The sequence below is a fragment of the Narcine bancroftii genome, chromosome 11 (genome assembly GCF_036971445.1).
Source record: "Narcine bancroftii isolate sNarBan1 chromosome 11, sNarBan1.hap1, whole genome shotgun sequence".
Classification (NCBI taxonomy): Eukaryota; Metazoa; Chordata; class Chondrichthyes; order Torpediniformes; family Narcinidae; genus Narcine; species Narcine bancroftii.
This window is the reverse complement of record NC_091479.1, coordinates 72,494,415-72,519,231: the sequence shown is the minus strand read 5'-3', so window position 1 is coordinate 72,519,231 and position 24,817 is coordinate 72,494,415. Positions and strand designations below refer to the sequence as shown.

General features: G+C 40.3%; 1 protein-coding gene and 1 pseudogene across 1 annotated transcript in view; one reads left to right on the top strand and one right to left on the bottom strand.

Annotated features, from left to right (window-relative positions):
• The window catches only part of LOC138745900 (V-type proton ATPase subunit S1-like), a 53,876-nt gene extending 32,540 nt beyond the window's left edge, over positions 1-21,336 (bottom strand). Inside the window, exons 1-4 of the mRNA XM_069903384.1 lie at positions 21,108-21,336; positions 10,717-10,843; positions 10,556-10,624; positions 703-884 (exon numbers count right to left, since the gene is read on the bottom strand). Coding sequence (XP_069759485.1) covers positions 703-884; positions 10,556-10,624; positions 10,717-10,843; positions 21,108-21,220 — 491 coding nt within the window. The 5' untranslated portion in view covers positions 21,221-21,336. The remainder of the gene's footprint in view (positions 1-702; positions 885-10,555; positions 10,625-10,716; positions 10,844-21,107) is intronic.
• On the top strand, positions 6,269-6,388 carry LOC138746389 (5S ribosomal RNA; annotated as a pseudogene).
• Positions 21,337-24,817: the final 3,481 nt, after the last annotated feature.

Sequence of the window (24,817 nt, the reverse complement as noted above, 5' to 3'; positions counted from 1 at the left end):
CCCTCATTAGTTTTTACCAGGAGGGATGGAAAAGCTACATAATCATGATCAGTGGGTACAGAATAACTTTTTTTCCCATCTTAAAAAAAACATAATTAGGGGTAAAGAATGAGCCTATCAACTTGAAATGTGCAAAAGAACAATGGTAATTTTATCTTTGGGATAGAATGACAGCGGTGCTGTAAAACGGCATATTTTACGATTTTTTTGTTAGCGCTTTAGGATAGACATTGACAACTATGAAACTGACATTAAAAGATCAAGTTTCAAAACTTCAAAAGAATGTATAGGGATTAAAATACAGATAAATATTGGGAATACTCTCTACTACAGGTTGAGTACCCCTTAACCGGTTCCAAAATCTGAAATGCTCCAAAATCCAAACCGTTTTAAGCTTTTCAGATAAGAGGTACTTGACCTATTACTTCTTTCAGGATCTACATTTACCAGTGTTACCCAGTGATGGTCAAAAACTGAAATCGGATTTTTTTTAAATGGACAAAATGCATAATTATTCATTCGATTCATTGTGGTAGAATCCAGAAATATATAAGCTTATTCAATAACAATATTTACTTTCAGTGATAGCTTGATCAAACTCTAAATTTATCGTATAGGCTTATAACAATATTTAGTCAGATGTTGCATTTAATTTATGGAATGGGTGTCAATGTATCATTCAGGTAAGGTCATTATACTGACCTGTCAACAGGTGCCAAGTTTACTACAATCAGGTTTGGTTTTGAAGGATCCATTTCCAGTTCCATCTCTTGATCATGGTAAATTTGAAATTTGATCCAATTAAAATTGTCCTTTAAATGATTTGTAGCCCTCCAGTCAACTGCTGGTAGAACCAGGGATGAATTTGAAGTGTCAAGGAAATACTGAAAAAGAAAATATATTTCACTGATCAAGTTCAGAAAACAGACAAAATAAGAAAAAAACTAATTCACTGCCTGTAAAGCAGATTGATTCTAAAATGCCAAATTAAAATTGAGATTGTGTCCACAATGAAGACGGAGTTCTCCATTTTTGTGCGATTGGCCAATGAGAAAAACATACACTGAAACAAACATTTATTTATTCACTGTCAAGCATATTGGAGCTTGCTGATATCCAAAAACAGCACTTGTTCAGAAAATATCCTGAAATTCTACTGAAAATATCGGCACAAAAAATCCAAAGGTGAACAAGCCATCTTTTGTTCTGTTTGCCCATAGCATTGATATTTTGAAGATTCGTGCATAATAAAAATGTAGGTGAAGCAAGAGATGGGAAGAAACTGGAACCCAAACTGAGATAATGCTAATATACACAGCAATTTGAAATTGCTTTATCTGGTGACCCATCCAAAATTATTCATACAGAATCGTTAGTTCAAGCTTAATATTGGAATAAGTTTTTAAAACAAGCACGATCCATTAATAGGAAATATAAACAAAATACAATTCACTTAGTAATAACTGTTAAAAAGAAATGGGGAGAACCAAAGATAGGATATAGAATAAAATATAACTCAGGATCTTGTGGTAAATGGCAAACTAACTTGCAGAAAAAATGGCATTTATATATAACACTTTCCACAAGCCTCTCAGGACTTCCAACATATTTTACAACCAGTGATATGTTTTGAAGCATATCTTTTAAATTGTAAGAAACGTAGCACCATCTAATGCCTTCTTGTAGTAATACAATTATAAACATCAAGCATGGAGGTCCATGTTCAGATTGTGCTGTCAGATGGAGCACAACTATATTGCAGATTGGCAAATGGGACAAACAGAGCAGCCAAGGTCCAGTCTTGTCAGCCCACCATGTCGGTTCCAATTATGATGCTATTCTAAACTAGTTCCTTCCACCTACACATTTTCCATATTCCTCTATTCCCTGCTTGTTCATATTCTGTTTAAACATTGTTCTCACATCTGCTTCTATAAAGAACAAAAATATAAATAGCTTAAAGATATCTTGTAACTTGAGAACTGACAAAAAATGATTTTAAAAAAACATGCATTAAACAAAATTTATACAGGAAGCACAGCACTGAATTTGATTGTAACAAGCTCCCATAAACAGCAGTGCAAAAATAATCACTGAATGCTGGTCAGGGATGAATAACAACTTGTTGCTCTTCAGATTAGTGTTCAGACTTTCTTTGGATCCTTCTAAGGCAACAGTCCTTGGATTGACATCTCACTTGAAAAATGGCATCTCCTAACCCCGATGTCATCAGGAATAGATGAGAGTATAAATCCTGAAGTTGTACTTCATGGTGATATGTATCTAATATTGATAAAACACAATATTTTGAATAAAAATCATTTGAACAGCAAAGTCTGCAAACAATGGAATTATAGTGAAATATATAGATGTACGGGAGAACCATTGCGCTACAACCCCAGCATCTGCAGACTTTCCTGTTTAACTCTGTTCAGCTGCTCCACTGCAAAAATCCCCTGAAGCAGTTCTCTCTTCAAAGGGAGTTCTGTGAGAACCTCTCTCACTGCTCCCCTTCTGCTATTCCTATTGCTCTCAAACTCGATGATAATGTGATCACCCAGTCTTGCTTCCATGGCCACGTGTCCTTCCTGCCTGCTTGCCTCCACCACCATCTTGTACCGTCATTTCCAACTCCGCCTCCAGATTTCCCAGTTTGGCCCCACAAGGATCTCAGGGACTGGCATTGCATTGACTGTTGTTAGCATCTGCTGAGTCTCTTTATTAAAAGTCGTACATCACCAACGGGTATTGGAAAAGAAATGCATGTGAAACTTGACTCAAGGCCGAGAATGAACACTTGTAACACACCTGACAAACGTTTGGAGCAAATTGGAATCTGGCGGGCTGTTCATAGATTATTTAGTTCAACTAACTGAATAACTGTGTATAAAGGAATGATATTTGTGTAGAAATAACAAATAGTATTCTCACATCAATGAAAACCAACGCCACAAAGGAAAGTGTTCCAAAGTACAGCATCTATTTGGTTTGAAACTATGATGGGATGATAAGGAAAGGAAAAATGTACAAAGTTATTGGGAACAGAGGACACCCAACTCAGATTTGCACAAAATCAAAACCATTTGATGAAATAAAAGATGACAAATTAAAACAGTATTAATGAGAATAGTGATGTTCTTGGTGGGGAACAAGTCCATTAACAGAAACGACTAATTTCAGAAGGATTTTCAACTCACTTCTGAACGTGAACATCCATATGAATGGCAGGGCAAGTTGATAAGCTGGACTAAGTACATGAGAATGATTTTGGTTTTATAAATAAGAGGACGGAATACAAGAAATAGCAAGTCCCACTGAACCTTTAGAGATCACATCTCAGGCCTCATTGAAATATTGTGTATAATTTGGGGCACAACACTTAAAAAGGATGGTAGGTCTTGGAGATGGCACAGGAGAAACTTGCAAGGATGGAACTGGGAATGAAGGACTGCAGTTATATGAAGTGATTAGAAAATAAGGACTTATTCTTGAGTAGAGACAATCTTTAGTCAAAAGTTTGAGCAGATGAATCATTTCTACCCCCTTTGGAAGACTTGAAATCATTGATGCTGGTTTTTGTAAATGACCTAGTAAGGACTTCACTTGCATCACATGTTGAGAAGAGGGCTGTTCGCTGAAGTGCAGAATTCAGTTTGAAATACCTGCAAAGTAAAGCTCTCTATCCCTGCACACAGCAAGATCAAGGTAACAATCTTGTTCTCAGCAAGATTAAGGGGCTTTTTGTGAACTTTAGGAAGGAGAAGCTGCAAGACTATGCACCTGTCTTCATTGATGGGATGTGGTGGAGAGGGTCGGTTCCTTCAAGTGTCTGGGAATTTACATAGTGGAGGACCTCTCCTGGACCCAGCACATTGAAGCAACTGTGAAAGAAGGCACACCAGCATTATTTTCTCAGAAGTCTGGGGAGATTTGGCATGATGTTGAATATCAAACTTCTACAGGTGAACTGTGGAAAGTATTCTGGCTGGTTGTATTAAAGCCTGTTTTGGTAACTCAATGGACCAGGAATGCAGAAAGCTGCAGAAAGTGGGAAATCTAGCCAAGTCTATCACAGGCTATGACCTCTCATTCACGACAGACATCTACGTGAGACGCTGCCTAACCTTAATGACCCCCATCATCCTGGACTCAACCTCTTCTCGCTGCTACCTAAAGGTGCAGAAGCCTGAAGTCCAGCACCACTCAGTTCAAAAACAGTTTTTAATCCATCGGACTCTTCAACCTCCCATAACTACCCTAACGATAAACTAATTTGAGACCACCAAATATTAATATACATTTACCCATTTATATTTATTATCTCTTTTACTTGGCACGTTATGTTAATTGAATGTATTTATGTACCGGTTTTGTAGCAGCAAGAACTTTGTTGGTCTAATGTATGACAATAAACTCTCAATACTCATTATAATCAGGATGACACCAATGAGTAACATAACATTCCCTCCACACATATTCTTTTTTCCTTCTTTGGCTTGGCTTCGCGGACGATGATTTATGGAGGGGTGTGTCCACGTCTGCTGCAGGCTCGTTGGTGACTGACAAGTCCATGCGGGACAGGCAGGCACGGTTGCAACGGTTGCAAGGGAAAATAAGTTGGTTGGGGTTGGGTGTTGGGTTTTTCCTCCTTTGTCTTTTGTCAGTGAGGTGGGCTCTGCGGTCTTCTTCAAAGGAGGTTGCTGCCCGCCGAACTGTGATGCACCAAGATGCACGGTTGGAGGCGATATCAGCCCACTGGCGGTGGTCAATGTGGCAGGCACCAAGAGATTTCTTTAGGCAGTCCTTGTACCTCTTATTTGGTGCACCTCTGTCTCGGTGGCCAGTGGAAAGCTCGCCATAGAATACGATCTTGGGAAGGCGATGGTCCTCCATTCTGGAGACGTGACCCACCCAGCGCAGTTGGGTCTTCAGCAGCATGGATTCGATGCTTGCAGATTCTGCCAGCTCGAGTACTTCGATGTTGGTGATGAAGTCATTCCAATGAATGTTGAGGATGGAGTGGAGACAGCGCTGATGGAAGCGTTCTAGGAGCCGTAGGTGATTCCGGTAGAGGACCCATGATTCAGAGCTGAGCAGGAACGTGGGTATGACAACGGCTCTGTACACGCTGATCTTTGTGTGTTTCTTCAGGTGGTTGTTTTTCCTGACTCTTTTGTGTAGTCTTCCAAAGGCACTATTTGCCTTGGCGAGTCTGTTGTCTATCTCTGTCGATCCTTGCATCAGATGAAATGGTGCAGTCGAGGTAGGTAAACTGGTTGACCGTTTTGAGTTCAGTGTGCCCGATGGAGATGTGGGGGGGCTGGTGGTCATGGTGGGGAGCTGGCTGATGGAGGACCTCAGTTTTCTTCAGGCTGACTTCCAGGCCAAACATTTTGGCAGTTTCCGCAAAACAGGACATCATGCGCTGGAGAGCTGGCTCTGAATGGGCAACTAAAGCGGCATCGTCTGCAAAGAGTAGTTCACGGACAAGTTGCTCTTGTGTCTTGGTGTGAGCTTGCAGGCGCCTCAGATTGAAGAGACTGCCATCCGTGCGGTACCAGATGTAAACACTGTCTTCATCATTGAAGTCTTTATTGGCTTGTTTCAGCATCATGCTGAAGAAGATAGTAAAAAGGGTTGGTGCGAGGACGCAGCCTTGCATCACACCGTTGTCAATGGAGAAGGGTTTGGAGAGCTCATTGCTGAATCTGACCCGACCTTGTTGTTTTTTGTGCATGAACTTGGGGGAGCATCCGAGGCGCTCTAGTATTTGCCAAAGCCCTTTCCTGCTCACGGTGTCAAAGGCTTTGGTGAGGTCAACAAAAGTGACGTAGAGTCCTTTGTTTTGTTCTCTGCACTTTTCTTGGAGCTGTCTGAGGGCAAAGACCATGTCAGTAGTTCCTCTGTTTGCGCGAAAGCCACACTGTGATTCTGGGAGGACATTTTCGGCGACACTAGATATTAGTCTATTAAGGAGAATCCTAGCGAAAGATTTTGCCTGCAATGGAGAGCAGCGTGATTCCCCTGTAGTTTGAGCAGTCTGATTTCTCGCCTTTGTTTTTGTACAGGGTGGTGATGATGGCATCACGAAGGTCCTGAGGCAGCTTTCCTTAGTCCCAGCAGAGCATGCAATTTGGTATGCAGAGCTTTGCCATCAGCTTTCCAGACCTCTGGGGGGGGATTCCATCCATACCTGCTGCTTTGCCACTTTTCAGTTGTTCCATTGCCTTATATGTCTCTTCCTGGGTAAGGACCTCATCCAGCTCTAGCCTCAAGGGCATACTAGCCTGAAACCGCCTGATCTCGTCTGATCTCAGAAGCTAAGCAGGCTCAGGCCTGGTCAGTACTTGGATGGGAGACCGCCTGGGAATACCAGGTGCCGTAGGCTTTTGCCTCTCACCACCCACCCATTTTACCTCCTTATAGACCGCGTGGGATTCCAAACCCGGTCCGGTCCCGATCACTGGTGCTGTAAAGGCGTTGCACTTAACTGCTACACCAACCATGTCGTTGGACCACACATATTACAGCAATGTTTAATTACAATTAAGGAAAACTAGTCCATTTTTTTCATCTTATTCACTATCAAAACAGAATTTGGTTGCATGGACCATTCAGTGGTGCATTTTTCTGTGGTAGGTAGTTTAATGCCTCACTCACCAATACCTATTCATCATTGACAAGGCACAGTCCAGGATCTCACGGCTCAGGGGGGTCATTGAGGATAGGCAGCATCTCATGTAGATGTTTTTCATGGGTGTGAGGTTGTCGCCCTTGATGGAATATTCTCCACTTGCCCAAATTAGTGCAGTTCAACATAATGTAGGACAATACAACCACAGAACTGGCTTCTCACTTATCACCTCTATCTACCCGTATCACTCGTGCGCAGTGACGCCAGGCTTGCCTTGTCCACTCAATGCATAGCAGCAACTTATTAATGTTTCTTCAGTTGCATCTCCCAAAGAGTTGACCATCATCATTTGAAAGGACATATTCAGGAGGTAAGGGACTATTAATGCATCCAAATTATTCTCCATGTCATACAAATTCCCTTTTGGAAAACTGCCATTGCTTTATTATAGAAATTTTGCAACTTTTTAAACTTTCTGTAACACAGAGTGGAGAGGTTCAAGAAGATGCCCATTACCATTATCTCAAGGGCAATTAGAGATAATAAATGCGAGCCTTGCCAGCAACTCTATATATTTAAAGTAAAGGAACTTAAATTAATTAAAAGTTGTGCTGTCAGACTTATAGGTTTTCCAGACTTTGCAATTTTTCCATTATATTTCTGCTACTCAGGTGCATAATGATTGATTTTTTTCCATTACTGTAATTGAATTTATGCCTCACAAGTTGCGCAGCGCATTACATCAACACATTATGTCAATTTGAGCATCGCAAATGTAATAACAGAGAAGTTGCTGGCATGTTGTTCAAGTTATTACTTAAAAAAAATGCAAAGCAAAGTTTTCTTTGACTCTCTTTCAAAACAGATCCGTTGTTTCAAACTAAGCAAGAGCCTGATCTGTGGATAAATCATCTTAAAAACAGTCAATCGAAATGTATTATGAAGGAACAGTTGTAAACCCTCGCAATACTAATAATGAGCAAGATTCTCCCCCTCCACTTGCAGTAAGGAACTCCAATCTCATTGACATAATGCAATACAATGCTCAACTTATTCTTGACTCAAGTAACACAAAAGTCAGAGATGAGCTGAAGATCAATCCACATTGGCAAGCACCATCCAGGAGTTGCACTCAGAATGGTGATCTGAGAGCCAGAAGGAATTTGCATCCGCCCAGGGCTGGTATATCTAACGTTACCCCACTCATATTTCTCCCTTAGGGGTAGCACTCACTCTCCCTTAGGGGTGCCACAGTTAGCATAGCGGATAGCACAACGCTGTCACAGCACCAGGGGATCGGGATTCAAAACCTGCGCTGTCTGTAAGAAATTTATACGTTCTCCTCATGTCTGCGTGTGTTTTCTCTGGGAGCTCCAGTTTTCTCCTGCCATTCAAAACGGAGATTGTCGGTCAATTGGGTGGCATGGGTCTGTGGGCTGAATGGGTCTTGTTACTGGGCTGTATGTCTAAATTTTTTAAAAATGAATGGGTTGGAAACCTGAATTGAAAAGAAAGGTCAAAAAAGAAGTTCTTATTAAAATGTGATCATTAAGAAGACTGTAATTAGAACATAGAACACTACCGCACAGTGCAGGCCCTTTGCTCCTCAATGTTGTGCTAATGTTATCCCTAAAAAAAGTACTAAACCCACTTTATCCCATAATCCTCTATTTTTTCTTCATCCATTTGCCTGTTTAAGTCTTTTAAATGCCGCTAATGTTACAGCCTCCACCACTATCCTAGGCAAGGCAATCCAGGCACCCATAACTGTGTAGAAAAAACACCCCAAAATTTACCTCCCCCAACTTTGTGCATATGTCCTCTGGTGTTTGCCATAAATCCAGTCCCTAAGAATCCTCTCTTGTCCCTCTCCCTATCTATGTTGTTGATATCAATATGTACCATGACCTGGGTGCTCATCCTCCCTTTTCAGAATGCCATGGACCCCATCCAAGACATCCCTTACCCTGGCACTTGGGAGGCAAAAGCCATCCAGCTGGCTCTTTCACATCCTTGCTATCTCCTCTAACTATTGAACCCCCTTTTAAAATCTATCTGTTGAGATGTTGATCTGAGGGTGATTACCTCAGCATTAGAAAGTTGGTATCGTAATAGCACACAATTTATAAAGACGTTGGAGTAAAAAGGGATGGTGGACCTGACCTCCCAGAATACCATGCGGCAGAGAAACCCCTCCATGAGTGCTCTGTGCATAGAGCCCTTTCTCTGCTGCATGGCATTCTGGGAGGGCAAGTCTGCCATCACTTTTCCCCCCACAGCATTTCAATTTGTGCACAATAGCACTGCCAACATTTCCATGCTGTTTAAATTGTGTGCAATGGTCCTACCAACTTTCCTATGGTCTTTATAAATTGTGCGCTAGAGCACTACCAACTTTCCCATGGTCTTTATAAATTGTGCGCTAGAGCACTACCAACTTTCCCATGGTCTTTATAAATTGTGCGCTAGAGCACTACCAACTTTCCCATGGTCTTTATAAATTGTGTGCTAGAGCACTACCAATTTTCCCATGCTGCTTAAAAATTGTCCATTATTGCTATTTATTGCGAGCACTTTCACACCGTCCCTTATAAAGGTTTATACAGGTAAGTACAACAACCGGGGCTAACAGGCTCATACTGTGCTGTACATAAAGCTTAATTCAGCATGATTAATTTTGTTCAAATATAAGATCATAATACATTGATCAGGATTTAGGGCAGGTCCATCATCGTTCGATGCGTCATGACATCACCAGTAGTAGGTCAAACTGTTCTAACCCCATGGATGCCTCCTTGCAGGTGTGAAAGCATTCAGTATCCAGTTAGGAGTGGTCAAGTGTGAAACGCCAAACCCCCATTCCTATCCCAGGACAATGAATGGCCGATTTAGTGGAACGCAAGTGTGAAAGGGGCTACTAATTCAAACGGATGATTGCTTCTCTCTGCTTAGTCAATATTCTCATCTCACAGATAGCAGATTGTAAGGTTAAGAGCAAATTCTACGGGATTGACCACAGAAATTCAGATTGATTCATTGGTGCCCTACCCCTTGAAAATAAATACCTTTGGATGAGATGTTTGATCTTCCCTCCAAGAAGATATTGCAGTGCCCACGAACTAGGTTCAAACCCAACTCAGTATGTAAGGAGTAGGTTTTTCCTGAATGCTCTGGTTTCCTCCCACCCTCCAAAACGTACAGGGTTATTGGTTAATTTGGTTGTAATGGGCAGATTCGGCTTCAACCATGTTGCAAATAAAATTTAATTTAAATTTATCTCGTGGCCCTTGTAATGCACGTCGAAAGAACCAAAGACTTGTTGATCCAAACCAAGGCTTTTATTAACTAAAAGGCTGGAGCATATCACAAGTTGGGCGACCAGTCCAGAATGATCTGGTCTGGCGAGCAGCAATCCTTTAAGACCTGCCAGTAGGTGTGGCTACACTCTCAACCAATCACAGTCATCCTACACTATCATCTGTACATGTGTACATATACACATTGATAATAGAATCTGTACTATCACAGCCCTAAAGAGAGAAATTATCCCAAATTTCCTGGCCAATATTTATCCTTCAGACAATATCTTTAAAATGGACAACATGCTCTTCATGCTACTGGTGAAAATTTCCTGTGCAAAAATCGACAATTCTATTTCCACATTAATAGTGTGAAACGGTTCAAAAAGTGGGATGTCCTGAGGTCATGAAAGCGTCAATACATATTCAATTTTGTCTTTACTTTTTTAATGTTTTATGTAATTTCTGTCACACATTTTTGCAATTTAATGAAATTTCTTAGGACAGATTTTAAAATTTTTAGTCCAGGTGGTAGACATTACAAGAGATGAATCCAGACTTCCTTTATATCATTTCAATCTCATTTATTACCATTCCACCAGTTTTTGTCCCCTTTATTTACCTGTATGTTGCAGAATGCTTTACTGTCTCCATTGTGAGGACTATAACGTGTAAAGTCTTCAACACTAAGCTATGAAGCAAACAGAAAGGTTAAAGAGTGTATATCACAAACCATTTAGCAAAATGTGGAACAAATGTTGATTTTATGATGCTACCACTAACCTCATTCTGTAGAAATAGAACAATATTCTGGGAACCATGGTTGAAAATTGGATTGAGGAATGCATGCAGTTCTTCATTTTTAATAATATGACCTTCTTGTGTTCCATTGTTCAAATTCCATAATGAACTGCGAGTGATCATAAAACATTTGAAAGAGATTTTGAGCCACACATTAGTATTATAAAGATTGTCCTTAAAATGCAAATATAGTTGAACGTGCTGGAATAGGAAATACTTTCAACATTTCACCAAGATCAATAAAATCAATTATCCTTTTTATTATAAAAACAAATGCATACACATAACAAATTTTAAACATTTGGCATCAATATTTAACTTAATTTCCTCACATTTTCTTAAATTCTAACTAATTGGAGTAGTATTTGTTGAAAATAAATCCTGTAGTCTTATAATTGATGAGAATGTCTCTAGCTTAATGGTGCTAGAGTCTTTAATATTTACAAAGAGCTCAATATTCTTTTTTTGTTAAATGCACAAGGCTTTTCTGATTTTTGACACTCAATGAAATTAAGAAGGTATAACCACTGTCACAAAAGAAAGAACAAAAATTCAGCCCTCTATCTCCTCTACTTCCCACATATCTGCCCTGGTTTATTCCCCCTCCACATGCAACAGGTCATCCACATTTTAATCTCCCCATTTCTGCTGCCAACAATAGCATCCTACCAATAGAGACATCTTCCACTCTTCTCCATGGGAATAATTTCCACATCCCTTCCCACCCAATCAGCCCCTTGGTACCCACCCCTGTGGCCGCAACAAATGCTACACTTGCACTTACACCTACTCCCTCACCACTAGTCAGGGCCCCAAACAGTACTTCCAGGTGAAGCAACACTTCACCTGTCAACCTGTTGGGGTCATATATGGTATCTGATGCTCCCTTCTCTAAATCAGGGAGACTGGAAGATGGCTTCGGTGAGCATCTTTGTACAGAAAGGACCTCCTAGTGATCAACTACTTCAATTCTACACAGCAAATCAAGAGTGAAATCAACATAACAGTACAAAGTTGTGGATTTATCCATTGTACATATACCTCTCTGGTCCAAGGAGATTAATTTTGCAGAAATAAGTCATGTATTTGAGGACCTTTTTTCAGTCCCACTTGGCTCTCTTTCATTTCCATTGCTCTATCCCAACCCTTCTTTTGAATTCGGTGAATGACTTAAATCTACTTCATACTTGGTGGTTCGGAATCTACATGCTCAATTGAGATTTCTTCAGTCCAATTTGTTAGAGGACTGTCCCATCCACATCTTGTGAAGCAAGAAAGTTGACAGATGCTGTGATTGTAGTAATTACACTAAAATGCTGGAGGAACTCATCGTGTTGAGCACCATCCATAGGATGTAAAGATTAATAACCAGCGTTTTGGGCCTGAGCCCTTCTTCAAAGTATGAGGAAAATGTAGCCAGGTGCCTGAATAGAAAGGCTGGGGGGATGGAGGGGAGAAAGAAACGGCACAGGGGGGAGCCTAGGCCAGTAGCCAAAAGGCCATAATTTAACATGAATGGGAAGTCAGGGGAGGAAGGGTGAAAATTGATCAGGGGGAATGGGGAAACTTTGCGAAAGCAGAGTTGGATGACAGAGGGAAAAATACAGATCTGGAGGAAAGCTGACAGGGATAGGGAGAAATGGAGGAGTGTGCTAATATAAACCAGAGAAGTCAATGTTAATGCCATCCAGTTAGAAGGTGCCCAGAAAGAATATGAGGTGCTGTTCCTCCAATTTGATGGTGATTTCAGTCCGGCAGTGCATGAGACCATAGTCAGACTTGTAGGCATAGGAATGGGGCAGGGATTTGAAATGGTGGCCACTGGATGGATCCACACTGTTGCAGCAGACAGAGTGAAAGTGATCTGCGTCCAGTCTCTCCAATATAGAGGATGCCTCAAGAGAGCACCAGATGCAGTAAATGACCATTGCAGATTTACAAATGAAGTGTTGCTTCACTTGGAAGGACTGTTTGAGGCCTTGAATGGTGGTGATGGAGGTGTGGGCATAAGTATAGCATTTCTTGAGGACAAGGGAAATGCTGTTCTTGTTCTTTGTGGGGGGCAGAGGGGGTCAGGGCAGATGAGCAGATAATGGAGGCTATGCAGGTTAAGAATGAGTTGGTGATAGTAGAAGGGAAACTATGTTTTTGAAGGAGGACATCTCTGGTGATCTGGCTTGGAAGACCTCATCCTGGAAACAGATGCAATGGAAGCAGAGGTGCAGTCGAGATAATTGTAGGAAATTGGTTTGTAAAAAATGTTTGTCGAGAGTTTGTCTCCGAGATGGAAACAGAGAGATTAAGAAAGAGGAGAGTGTTGCTAGAGATGGGCCAAGTGAATTTGAGCTCAGGGTGGAAGTTGGCAGCAAAGGTGGATCAGGCAGCATCAATGCACTTGTCAATGAATCAGAGAAAGAGTTGAGGAACCTTGCCTGTGTAGGCTTGTAGCATACATTGCTGCAAATTCACAACAAAAGGCAGGTGGGGCCCATGAAGGTACCGATGACTATGACTTGGAAAAATGCCATATTTGTCAAGTTCTCACACATCGCTCATTCAAAGCAAAGGATGAAACACTGGATCATAGATGAGAAAAACTGGTAGAAACTCATATCCAGGCATGCATGTTTCTTCATCATAGACCACTCAGTTTATAAAATGAAAAACTGAGGAAAATATGGTTTGAAATTGCTCAAAAACTTTTTTAAAAAAGCACCATTCTTTTAAAAATTCTGTTGGAGCTAAAATTTTTGGCCTTTATTTTGCATGCATTTGAAGACAAATATAATTGCAGGATATCAAATCTTTAAGCCATTATAAATTTTTCAAGATGTGTTTTGTTGCAGAAACTAATGGACAAATTTAAAGCTGCAAGCAAGTTCGTCATTATGATGAATAATGCATGCACTAGATTTTCTTTGATTTTCAAATAAAATATTTATTTACATCTAAGTAAAAGAATCTCCGGATTCAAATTTCTATTTAAATTGATTTGATCATCCGCAAGATGAATTCACCTCAAAAGTAGTCAATATGTTGAGTAAGCCAATATAATGGACTTCCCTATGCCAGAGATTACCTTCATTCATCACCTCCACCTTTACACATCTTTCACTGAAGTATGCATGAATACCATCTCCATCCAAGACTTAACCATTGACAAACATCTATCTATCCTTAAGAAAAATGTTTTTAATTTCAAAGTTCTGTCATCTAAAGATTCAATCATGCATTCCTTCAGGATCCTTTCAGTTCTTTCTGATCTACACTAGGCTCCTTTTTTTTTATATAATGCCACAAATTTATAACTTCAACCTAATGAAATTCTACTATGGAGTTTCATTTCTAGAGGAATAAAACTGGAAATAAGAGGAATACTGTAAATGAAACTTGCCTAGAGCTTTACTGGGCAACACTGCATAGCTGTGGTCTCAGCATTATATTATGGATATAGAAAAGTGGAAAAAGATTGATAAAGACAGAGAAATTATAATAATTAGAAATGACTGAAGAAGTTGGGAATGCTTCTCTGAAATGGAGAAGACTGCTGAGTGAACTGACACAAGACTTTGTATGTTTTCTTTAAAAAGGTAGGCATGGGGACAGATAGGTTGACAGAAGGGTGGAGAGTTGAGGGTTGGCCGCAAGTCCAAAAATCAGGACCATAAATATAAAATCGTTCTTATTCCTCCATGGTAATTATTCTTCACCCAATTTGCTTTAACTCAGTTTCTAATTTATTATTTAAGTTGCTGTGAAGTTTACTACACTAAGGCAGTTTTATAAATGAAAATATAGCTGGCAGCCAAAGATACTCTTTGTTTTAATTTTGTCCCATGCTACTTGCAACCAGTCTGAAAGTAGTACAAGGATTTGTGCAGGTTGCAAGCTTAGTTCTCTGCAGATGTGCTGTGGTGAATAGACAGCAAAATGATTAGTTAGCTTGTTGGGGGAGGGGTGGGCGGGGCTTTGTCCCATTTATTCCTTCTGTTTCTGAGAATAGCCAGGTGTATGTGTGTTTTGGTGTTTTCAATTACAGAAGCAGAGTATCTGAAAAGTGGGACTAGGGAGGTGAGTAGCATCGTAAATTGTTTGGACGTGCAAAAGTTCCTTCAAAAGTTTGGGTACGCTTTTCAAAAAGTTTGTGTGATGTTTCTTTTATTACAATAAAGAAACTTGGGTTCTTTTTAAAACAACTAGATTTATTAACTAACCAACCAGCACTAAAATCACAGCACACACACGCAGACTTCATGGCAAGGCATCCATCTACTGAAGATTCAATGACATTTGCAAGATACAACATTCCCCAGATGCTACACATTCTGACTCCTCCTTGTGGTAGCACTCTATCACTACAGTTTGTACTCAGTTTCAAAGTCAAATGTCAGCCTATTACTATCCCAGCATTGAACATGATGTAAATGGTAAATATTGTACTGTATCTATTTTTGTACATGCTAATACATCGAGACCATTAAACTTTGCAATCAAACCATGGATCAATAGGACATAACAGCACAGAAAAACAGGCTCTTTGCCCTTCTCAACTGTGCCAAACTATTATTCCGCCTAGAACCACTGACTGATCTGCACCCATTTCATATCTCTCCATACCCTTTCCATCCATGTACATTGTCAAATTTTCTTAAATGTTAAAATTGAGTCTGCGTTCACCACTGCAGCTGCCAGCTTGTTCCATACTCCCACCACTTTCTGGGTGAAGAAATTCCCCCTAATGTTCCCACTAAATGTCTCCCCTTTCACCCTTAACCCATGTCCTCTGCTATGTATCTCACCGAACGTCAGTGGAAAAGGCCTAATTGTATTTACGATAACATGTAATAAAAATCTGAGTAATTAATTTGTTATTTTCCTCTTTCCCTAGATATCAAACACCATTTACAAATGGAAATGTTGCAATCATTTACGCAGCACATGCTGATTTTGATAAATTACCAGATTACTCAGAAACTCCTAGAACAAGACAGTAAAGAATTCAACATCCTAGTATTTTCTTGAAACTGCTACTGCTCTTTCAAATTTAAACATACAGCACAGTAACAGGCCATTTTGGCCCACAAGACCGTGCCGCCCAATTTATACCCCATTAACCTACATCCCCAGTACATTTTGAATGGTGGGTGGAAACCGAAGCCCCTGGAGAAAACCCACACAGACGGGGAGAGTGCACAAACTTACAGTCAGCACGGGACTTGAATACTGGTCTGGTCCCAATTGCTGGTGCTATAAAGGCGTTGTGCTAACCGTTATGCCAACCCTGTTCTGTGGGAGAAATTGCAGTAGAAATTGGCCATTAGCTGTATTTTTACGGACACGACCAAGGTCTCCACCAACTTCAACATCAGCATTTTAATTGAATTTTTTGGATTTTACTTGTAATTTTAATATTTTCTTTGACTTGGCTTCGCAGACGAAGATTTATGGAGGGGTAATATCCTCGTCAGCTGCAGGCTCGTTTGCAGCTGACAAGTCCGATGAGGGACAGGCAGACATGGTTGCAGCGGTTGCAAGGGAAAATTGGTTGGTTGGGATTGGGTGTTGAGTTTTTCCTCCTTTGTCTTTTGTCAGTGAGGTGGGCTCTGCGGTCTTCTTTAAAGGAGGTTGCTGCCCGCCGAACTGTGAGGCGCCAAGATGCACGGTTGGAGGCGATATCAGCCCACTGGCGGTGGTCAATGTGGCAGGCACCAAGAGATTTCTTTAGGCAGTCCTTGTACCTCTTCTTTGGTGCACCTCTGTCTCGGTGGCCAGTGGAGAGCTCACCATATAACACGATCTTGGGAAGGCGATGGTCCTCCATTCTGGAGACGTAACCCACCCAGTGCAGTTGGGTCTTCAGCAGCGTGGATTCGATGCTGTCGGCCTCTGCCATCTCGAGTACTTCGATGTTGGTGATGAAGTCACTCCAATGAATGTTGAGGATGGAGCGGAGACAATGCTGGTGGAAGCGTTCTAGGAGCCGTAGGTGATGCCGGTAGAGGACCCATGATTCGGAGGCGAACAGAAGTGTGGGTATGACAACGGCTCTGTATATGCTAATCTTTGTGTGGTTTTTCAGTTGGTTGTTTTTCCAGACTCTTTTGTGTATAATGGAACACTAAAAATTAGAAGGAATTGGAAAGGAAGAGCTAGAGGAAGCAGAAAGGAGGGAAACATTTTAGCAACAAGATATTTGCCCAAAAAAATGGAACAGAAATAAAGATGTCAAATTTAAGAAAAGAGGGCATGCAGTTGTCTTTGTAGTCTATTTCAACAAATCCATTCCATTCACTGTATCCCTTGAATATCCTGGTATGCAATCACACGACTATTCCAGTGAAGGTCATGGTAAGTGTTCTGGTATTTGGACTGGTTATTGCCTGTTACCTGTCATTGAGGTGTTTGTGCTGACAACAACCACTCTGAACAGGGAAGAATCTTCTTTTTACTGGATACTGTTTACAGTTCAAACAGTCTTTCGTTGTATAGACTTAATAAACAAAAAAACATTTAAATATAATTAGATTTCTACTAGTTTTTCCATGGAGCATTATTAATACCATTGGCAAAACTTATAAATTCCACAAATGAAGAACATAATCATATTTTGTTACTTTTAACATTTTGCTTCCTGTGAAGTCAACCTCTAAAGCATCTGAAAAGACTTGTTCAACTCACATCTCATAACAAATCAGGGAAAAAGGCTCATTTATGGATCATAACTATTTTGGTCAAAATTAGTGGCTTGCTTTATGTTATTAAGGAGTTATGTCACAGATAAATTACAATTTAATTAAAAGGTAAAATATTCTCAAAGTACTAAATGACTATATGTGTGTGTTCACAAACCAGATTCTATTCATAAATTATTCAAATACAGCAATGCAAACAGGTACTAGCTACTTCAGTGGTTCTCAATCTTTTTCTTTCCACTCACATATCATTTTAAGTATTCCCTATGCCATAGGTGCTCTGTGATTAGTAAGGGATTGCTTAAGGTGATATGTGGGTGGAAAGAAAAAGGTTGAAAACCACTGTTTTAATTGTACCTGATTGACTCGTTATGTGCATGGTTCAATCACTCCAAAGGAAATGGGCCATTAACATTTTTCTCAAACAAAATATTTCAGTAACAATTGGGTCTAGAGCAGTGATTCTCAACCTTCCCTTCCCACTCACATACCACCTTAAGCAATCCCTTACTAATCACAGAGCACCTATGGCATAGGGATTACTTAAAGTGGTATGTGAGTGGAAAGAAAAAGGTTGAGAACCACTGCACTACTTGGATCTGGATCCATTCATCACTCAATCTCACATTAAACAGGGAACAGAAACATTGGTCAAGGTCCTCACTACTTGGGGTACAAGGAGGGAGGGTTAGGGGAGGGTAAGAGTGGGGTTAAACCATCATGTAATCTTTGTAATTTTATATTTAATTGATATTTTATCTATGTAAAAGTTTATTAATTACATATATGAAAGAATTTTTTTTTAATATTCAAAAGTCCTCACTACTCAAGGTTCAATGACATTCATGAGAGTCTGGGACCAAGTTCTCCACCTCATTTATTAAAATTACAGCTGACTCTACACAAAGTTGACTTAAACTACAAAGCTCCAACAGTTTAAGAGCCATCCATCCAAAATGGTTTTAAAACTTATTCAATGTTAAAGTAATTTGAAACATTTGTAAAATGTAAATTTCAGAAATTATAATCCATCAGTAGTGATAGGTTAATAGAAGGGTTTCAGTACCAAGCAAAATTCCAACAAACATTGGTTTTAATTCTTATTACAAAACTTTTGTTGTGTAGGTTGTTTCACCATAGTCATGTCAGGTCACTCATCTGAGTGCTACAGGTACTATGTAACCCAGTACTACATGTCACATGGTCAGCAACTAAACTGGCTCCCCCAGCAGGCTTGCCTGGTGTGGAGGGTGGCTAAACACTCTGCAGGATGAAAAACAAGTTCGGTGGAAGGCTGGACAAACCCTCTCATAGGGTCAACAGCGATCTAGCAAATTTGTGCCATGAAGCACGGAAAGGGAATCTCTTGCATCGAAACTTGGTCCGACCATTCACTGAAACAGAACTTCTCTAGCTGCCTTGGACCTCACCATGCTGGTGTATCTGGGAGGTGATGTCGAGAGGGTGGGTCTGGACTTGTACAACTCCCTACTCACCTAAAATCCATTCATGCACACCCTTTTCCTTTCTGAAGAGTGGGGAATTTACACCCCACAAACTGACTAAAGGGAACCATCATCATCCTATGGGATGGATAGCCAGAAGAATATTTCACCCGAAGTCCTTCCTTTCCTCCTTTCCCAGTTTCCTTCATTGGACCATGTTGTCATTGAATTCAATTAAATTTACCAATCCTATATCAGGTCTGGCCTGACATAGGGTCTACAAGGAGATTCCAACAAAGTCCAAACTTCTCCAGTGAAGTCCACATGGAGCCCAGCAGTAAAGACAAAAATAAGTTTTATAAATTAATAAGTTCTGGACACCTCAAACCTACTGTCATTAAAAAAGGTCAACACTGGCAATTTGCCATACAAGAATTGACAGTTAACACAGTATCAGACCCCAAGGAACTGCTACATGGACCAGAATATGACCCATTAAACCCTAGTCATGCTTCCCTGCTCTGAGACCCACAGGATAGGTCATCCATAACCCTCAACTCCATAGCTCAGGCAATGCCCTGGTAGTCTCCCTCATCTCTTCACTGCCAGAGGTTTCTTTCAGTGTTTTAAATGTCTTTGACATCTAAAAATACATTGTGCCATTGTTAACCAAGTAGAGAAACATTCAATAAAATCAGAACAAAAGATCACTGAACATATTTAACTGTGATGATCTAATTCAAATAAATGAGCTTACTGCTTGTATGCCAGCTGCAGTTGGCATAAAACTGAAATGTCAGCTATCATGCACATTCAGCTCTCTGGTAAGAGGATTAAATGAAAGCTAGACTCAATGGCACCACAGGAAGTCAAATGTGCCAGCAAAGTGGAAAGGATAAATTGGATTGACTATGAAATAAAATGCTCTATAAAAGGGATGGATTGGGCTGTAAGAATAAAGTAGCCTATTTTAATTGTTGAAATTATAATCACTGGAAAAAAAAGTAATTTGGGAAGGGCCAATCTTGTAAAGAGTTTTTCAGATTTCCATTAGAGCTATGTTTTAAAGGAAATTGCAATTTTTTTAAAAGCTCTGATGGATTTGTTTAGATCATTTATTCCCTTTCAGGATATCTACCATTTAAAAGCTACTTTATTAAATAGAATCCATCAGTTAGCAAGGTTTGAGCAATAGTAATAGTTTCTACTAAATCTTCACATTACCAATAATGCCAATCTTGACACCCAAACAAAGACAAAGAGTTAGTTTATGTAATGTCATTAGATTTTCAATGAGCAATGCACAAGTTAGCAATGGGACTTTTCATTTCTTTTTATGTTTAATATTATGGATCTCACTACATTAGTAACAAGAGTGTAGAATTATGAACAAAGAATTGGAGTTCATTGTACTCAAGATACAGATTGAAGGACAATCAGTGAACTACTGACAAAATGACAACTTGTTTCTAATCTTAGAAATAATTCATTTGTCAAAATAGTGATAATAGTTAAATAATCTAAAGCAAGATTGGCCAATTAAAATGCAAGAGATCTTATCCCCACTTTTAGTTGCTTACAGTCAAACTAGTTATGTTTTAAAGCCCACCATCATTTTTCCAGACTGACCTTCGTTTTTAGTGCTAATTTTTAGATTTCTGAATCCTTGGATTTCTGATCAATGAACCTTTGGATTGGCATTCAATGTAAACTGAACAAATCACTGAGCCTCCCCAATTTATGCAGCAAAATGCACAACCATAATTTATAGTATTCCTTTCAACTGAAGTATGCTTACATTGTAATTTGAGAGTTCTGGAAACTTTTTTTGCCCCCCAGAAACACAAATCAAAATCACTGGAAATTACAAATACTTGCACACTTGGCCAGGTTAGTTTAACATTAACTGGAAATTACAGTTTGCTGCCTTCTTGTAATATTGCAAAGTCATATATGGAAAACAAAGTAGCTGGAGATACAACAGTGAGTACTACTGAAACACCATTTTGAAGATGGCAATTTTCCCCCCCAAAATGTTGCCAACATTTACACAAACTGCTTGAAAGCAGATTTAGAATTTCTTTCCTAAAACTATTCAAAACATAAGTTTATTTCTGTTTAGTTTATCGCAATCCTTCCTGTTAATGGTACATTTTTAGAGATGAAAGAAACGTGGAACTTGGTAAATTTCCAGATAGAAAAATGCCAGTGCATTAGATTTTGCACAAAAACTTACCCGATTGTTGACCACATCAGTAGAGGGACAGGGTCCACGGCCGGAGTCACCCGAAAAAGGTTAATGAACGTGCACCAAAGCAGTGGCTGCAAACACCAACGATCTTCAGTCATGGTACTTTCAAGGTGACTTGCCTCAGATTAAAATATTCTGGAAGTAAAAATGTGCTTTTGCTTATAAGACCAGCTTTGCAAGTCACAACCGCAATGTCCAGATTCAACTAGTTTATTCTGGTTTTGGTGTAAACTTTACAGAAAGTGAACACGGAAATAATTTAATTTAATAGCATTTTGGAGAGAACAAAAGGTGAAAAGTAACTCAAATTCTTCGTGTATATTGAATCAATGTCAGAGATAAAAGGAGTAAAAGTGATGTTGCAATCAACTTTAAGAAAGTTTACTGATTAACTTATGCATCACTAAGTTAAATTCACTTCTAGGCTGCCCACTCAGAGTTGATGTCAGAACAAATCTAGAGGCATTAGGGTAATCGGGGTGGTGGGGGGGGGAAGCACTCATTTTTTGGTGGTGTCGGCACTGGAAGGATTTGCAGTGGGGGGGGGGGGCATCCAAGCTCCAGAGAGCAAACCCTGCCAACTTTAGCTCCCAGCACCACTTCAGAAGACCCTCACCCCAGCCATCCATCTCTCAATGACCCGCCCATCCGAGCTCCAGGCTGCAGATCCTCGTCCCAACCTGAGCTCATTATTTGGATGGTGGAAGGTAGGTGGGGGGAGAGTGGCTGCAGTGTCGGACTGGGTGAGTGGGTGGGGTGCGATAACTCATTTGGGGAGGGCATGACCCCCCCCCCCCATGATGCTGACCCATTATCCACTCTTAACCCAAGCTAAACATTTACAGTAGTTCTCAACCATTTTCTTTCCACACACATACCACTTCAAGTAATCCCTATGCCATCAGTGCTCTGTGATTATTAAGAGATTGCTTAAGGTGGCATGTGAGTGGGAGGGAAAGGTTGAGAATCACTGCTCTAGACCCAGTTGTTTCTGAAATATTTTGTTTGAGAAAAATTGCCATTGCCGTATTTCCTTTGGAATTATGAAATGGTGCACAAAATGAGTCAATTAAATACAATTAAACCAGTGGCTTTCAAAATTTTTCTTTCCACCCTGTAGAACTCGTTGAAAGAATCAAAGACTTGTTGATCCAAACCAAGGCTTTTATTAGCAAAAGAACGGAGCTCTTCACAGGTGGCCGACCAGTCCGGAATGATCCGACCTGGCTAGGGACACAACCCTTTAAGGCCCAGACAATAGGCGTAGCTCTCAGCCAATCGCTGTAAGCACAGTCTAGATACAGTAACTATATACACTATATACATTGGTGATAGATCTGTACTATCACACACCCACATACCACCTTAAGCAATCCCTTACTAATCACAGGGCACCTATTGTATAGAGAATACTTAAAGTGGTATGTGAGTGGAAAGAAAAAGGTTGAGAACCACTGCTTGAGTCTACTGGAGGAACTCAGAAGATAAGTAGTGTTAGTGGGAGAAAAAGAATTATTGACATTTCAAGCTGTAACACTATCAAAATTTTGTTTTCCTTAGGAAATGTTGAAAGTGATGGCTGTGGAAGGGGGATAAAAAGCTGACAGGATGTGGAGAGCCAGGGCCAGAGCAGTTAACCAGACTGGCAGATCATCAGGAGTCTGAAGTGAAGAGAGTGGGGAGGTCAAGATGGAGATGCAGGACCAGAAGTAAGGCCAAAGTGGAATAGAATCTAGGGTTGGCAGAGTTTCCGGTCCTTTATGGAGATCAGGAACATGAAGAAACATTGACTGAAGGAATGGATCCAGCAGAGGATGAAGTAGAATTTTGGTACATTTAGGAAAGTGAAGCCCAGAGGTGTGGGAGGAAAGAGAAAGAGCCAGAGGTATCAATGCATGGCAGAAATAGTGGAGCATAGGATACAAAGGGAAAACCATTAAGAGTAAAGGTAAATTGAGCCTACGTACTGGATATCCTGGCTCGGGTCAAACTCAGAGGCCTGGATTTGGAGCTGGAACACACATGGGACAAGTGGGACAGTAAAGACAATGCTAAGAAAGGACACATGGCTGTGGTAGTGAGTCTTGGTCAGGATGTGGTCAAAGAGTAGGGAACCAGCAGGAACTTGAGTGGGGGGAGAGTGAAAATTAGCAAACATCTGTCAGAGAGAGGAACAAAGCTTCTTCAAAGTCAGCATCTTTCTATCTCTGGTCTACCCTGACATTTTCCATCATGGCAATCTCCTACCAGATGGCATCAATATCAACTTCCTGCAACTCCTTCCACCTGTTTTTTCTCTCCCTCTCACTTCCCCTCATCTCTGAGTCCTTCCCTTTATCCTGTCTTTCACCTACATCATCCTTCCTCCAACTCCTTTCTCAGTCATCTGCCTCCTTCCCAAATCACTCCCTTTCTCTTCTTCCCCCTCCCACCTGTTTCTACCTGACATGAGCAAGCCAGTGCTCCTGTCACCCCACTTTCATATGTGGACGTCTGTTTGCCATCCTGCTGAGCTCCTCCAGCACTTTGGATCAAAGACAGCTTGCCTTGATTTGACATGGCAGAGGAGTAGTAAATTGAAGACCCGCTGCAAGCCCTGAAATCTAAATACAATCTGCTGGAGGAGCTCTGCAAGTCCAGCAGCATCAGTGGGAGAAAAAAGAAAGGTAATTTGCTTGTAAATTTGGCAATGATATCATTTGGCAAAGCCCCTCAAACATGTTTGTCCATCATTGAATGTGAGTTATCCTGCAGGACCAAGTCCTTGCAAAAAACAATTGACAGATGGCCACACCACTCCCTGAAGACAGTCTGAACAAAATACCTTAATTATTTTTTTAAATTGGCTCCCTTTGGCCCATAAACCCAGGCAGGCTAATTACGGTACACCCAAATGACCTGCAATCCCGATACATTTTGAACGGTGGGAGGAACTGGAAGCACCCACAGGTAACCCATGCAAACACGGGAGAAGTAAAAACTCCTTGCAGACAGTGCCAAATTAGAACCCTGGTCACTGTCAATGTAAGTGTTGCGCTAACCTTTAGGCTAATCGTGTCACCCTTAAAACACTCCATAAAGGCATAAAACTGAAGCAAGAGTTAAATGCTATCAAAAACTTTAATATTATTATATGCTTACATTATAAATCTATGAATGAGCAAATTAAATAAATAATGGATATATTTCAGATTTTAAAAATTTGCTAAGTATTCCATACCATTATTGCTATAAAAGGTCAACAGCATGATTTTTTTTTTAACTGCAGGCTGAGCCAGCAGCATGGGTCATGAAGATTAGTTAATGCTGTTTGTTCTAGCCTCTCCCATGTAATGGTGTTATGTGACACAAGGACCTACTGTTGCATATGCCTCGTCATTCAGGATGCAGAAAGTACATGGCAGCAAATTGTCAGATGGATGGATCTGCAGAAGCGAATTACAAAATTTACGTGCAGCACAGTGGAAGCTTGAAAACAAGTTCTGTCTGATTTAAAATATGTACATTAAACTAAATTCAATGTAGAAAAAAATGAAAGGTAGAGGAATGTCTCTTTAACAGAAGAATGAAACCTGTAGTTCATCCAGTGAATATCAATATCTTATTTATGCATTTCTATGCATCTCTCTCTGTAAGTCAGTACTCAGATCATTAGATCCAGGAAGAGAACCTTCAGACACCAAACCTGTATTTCG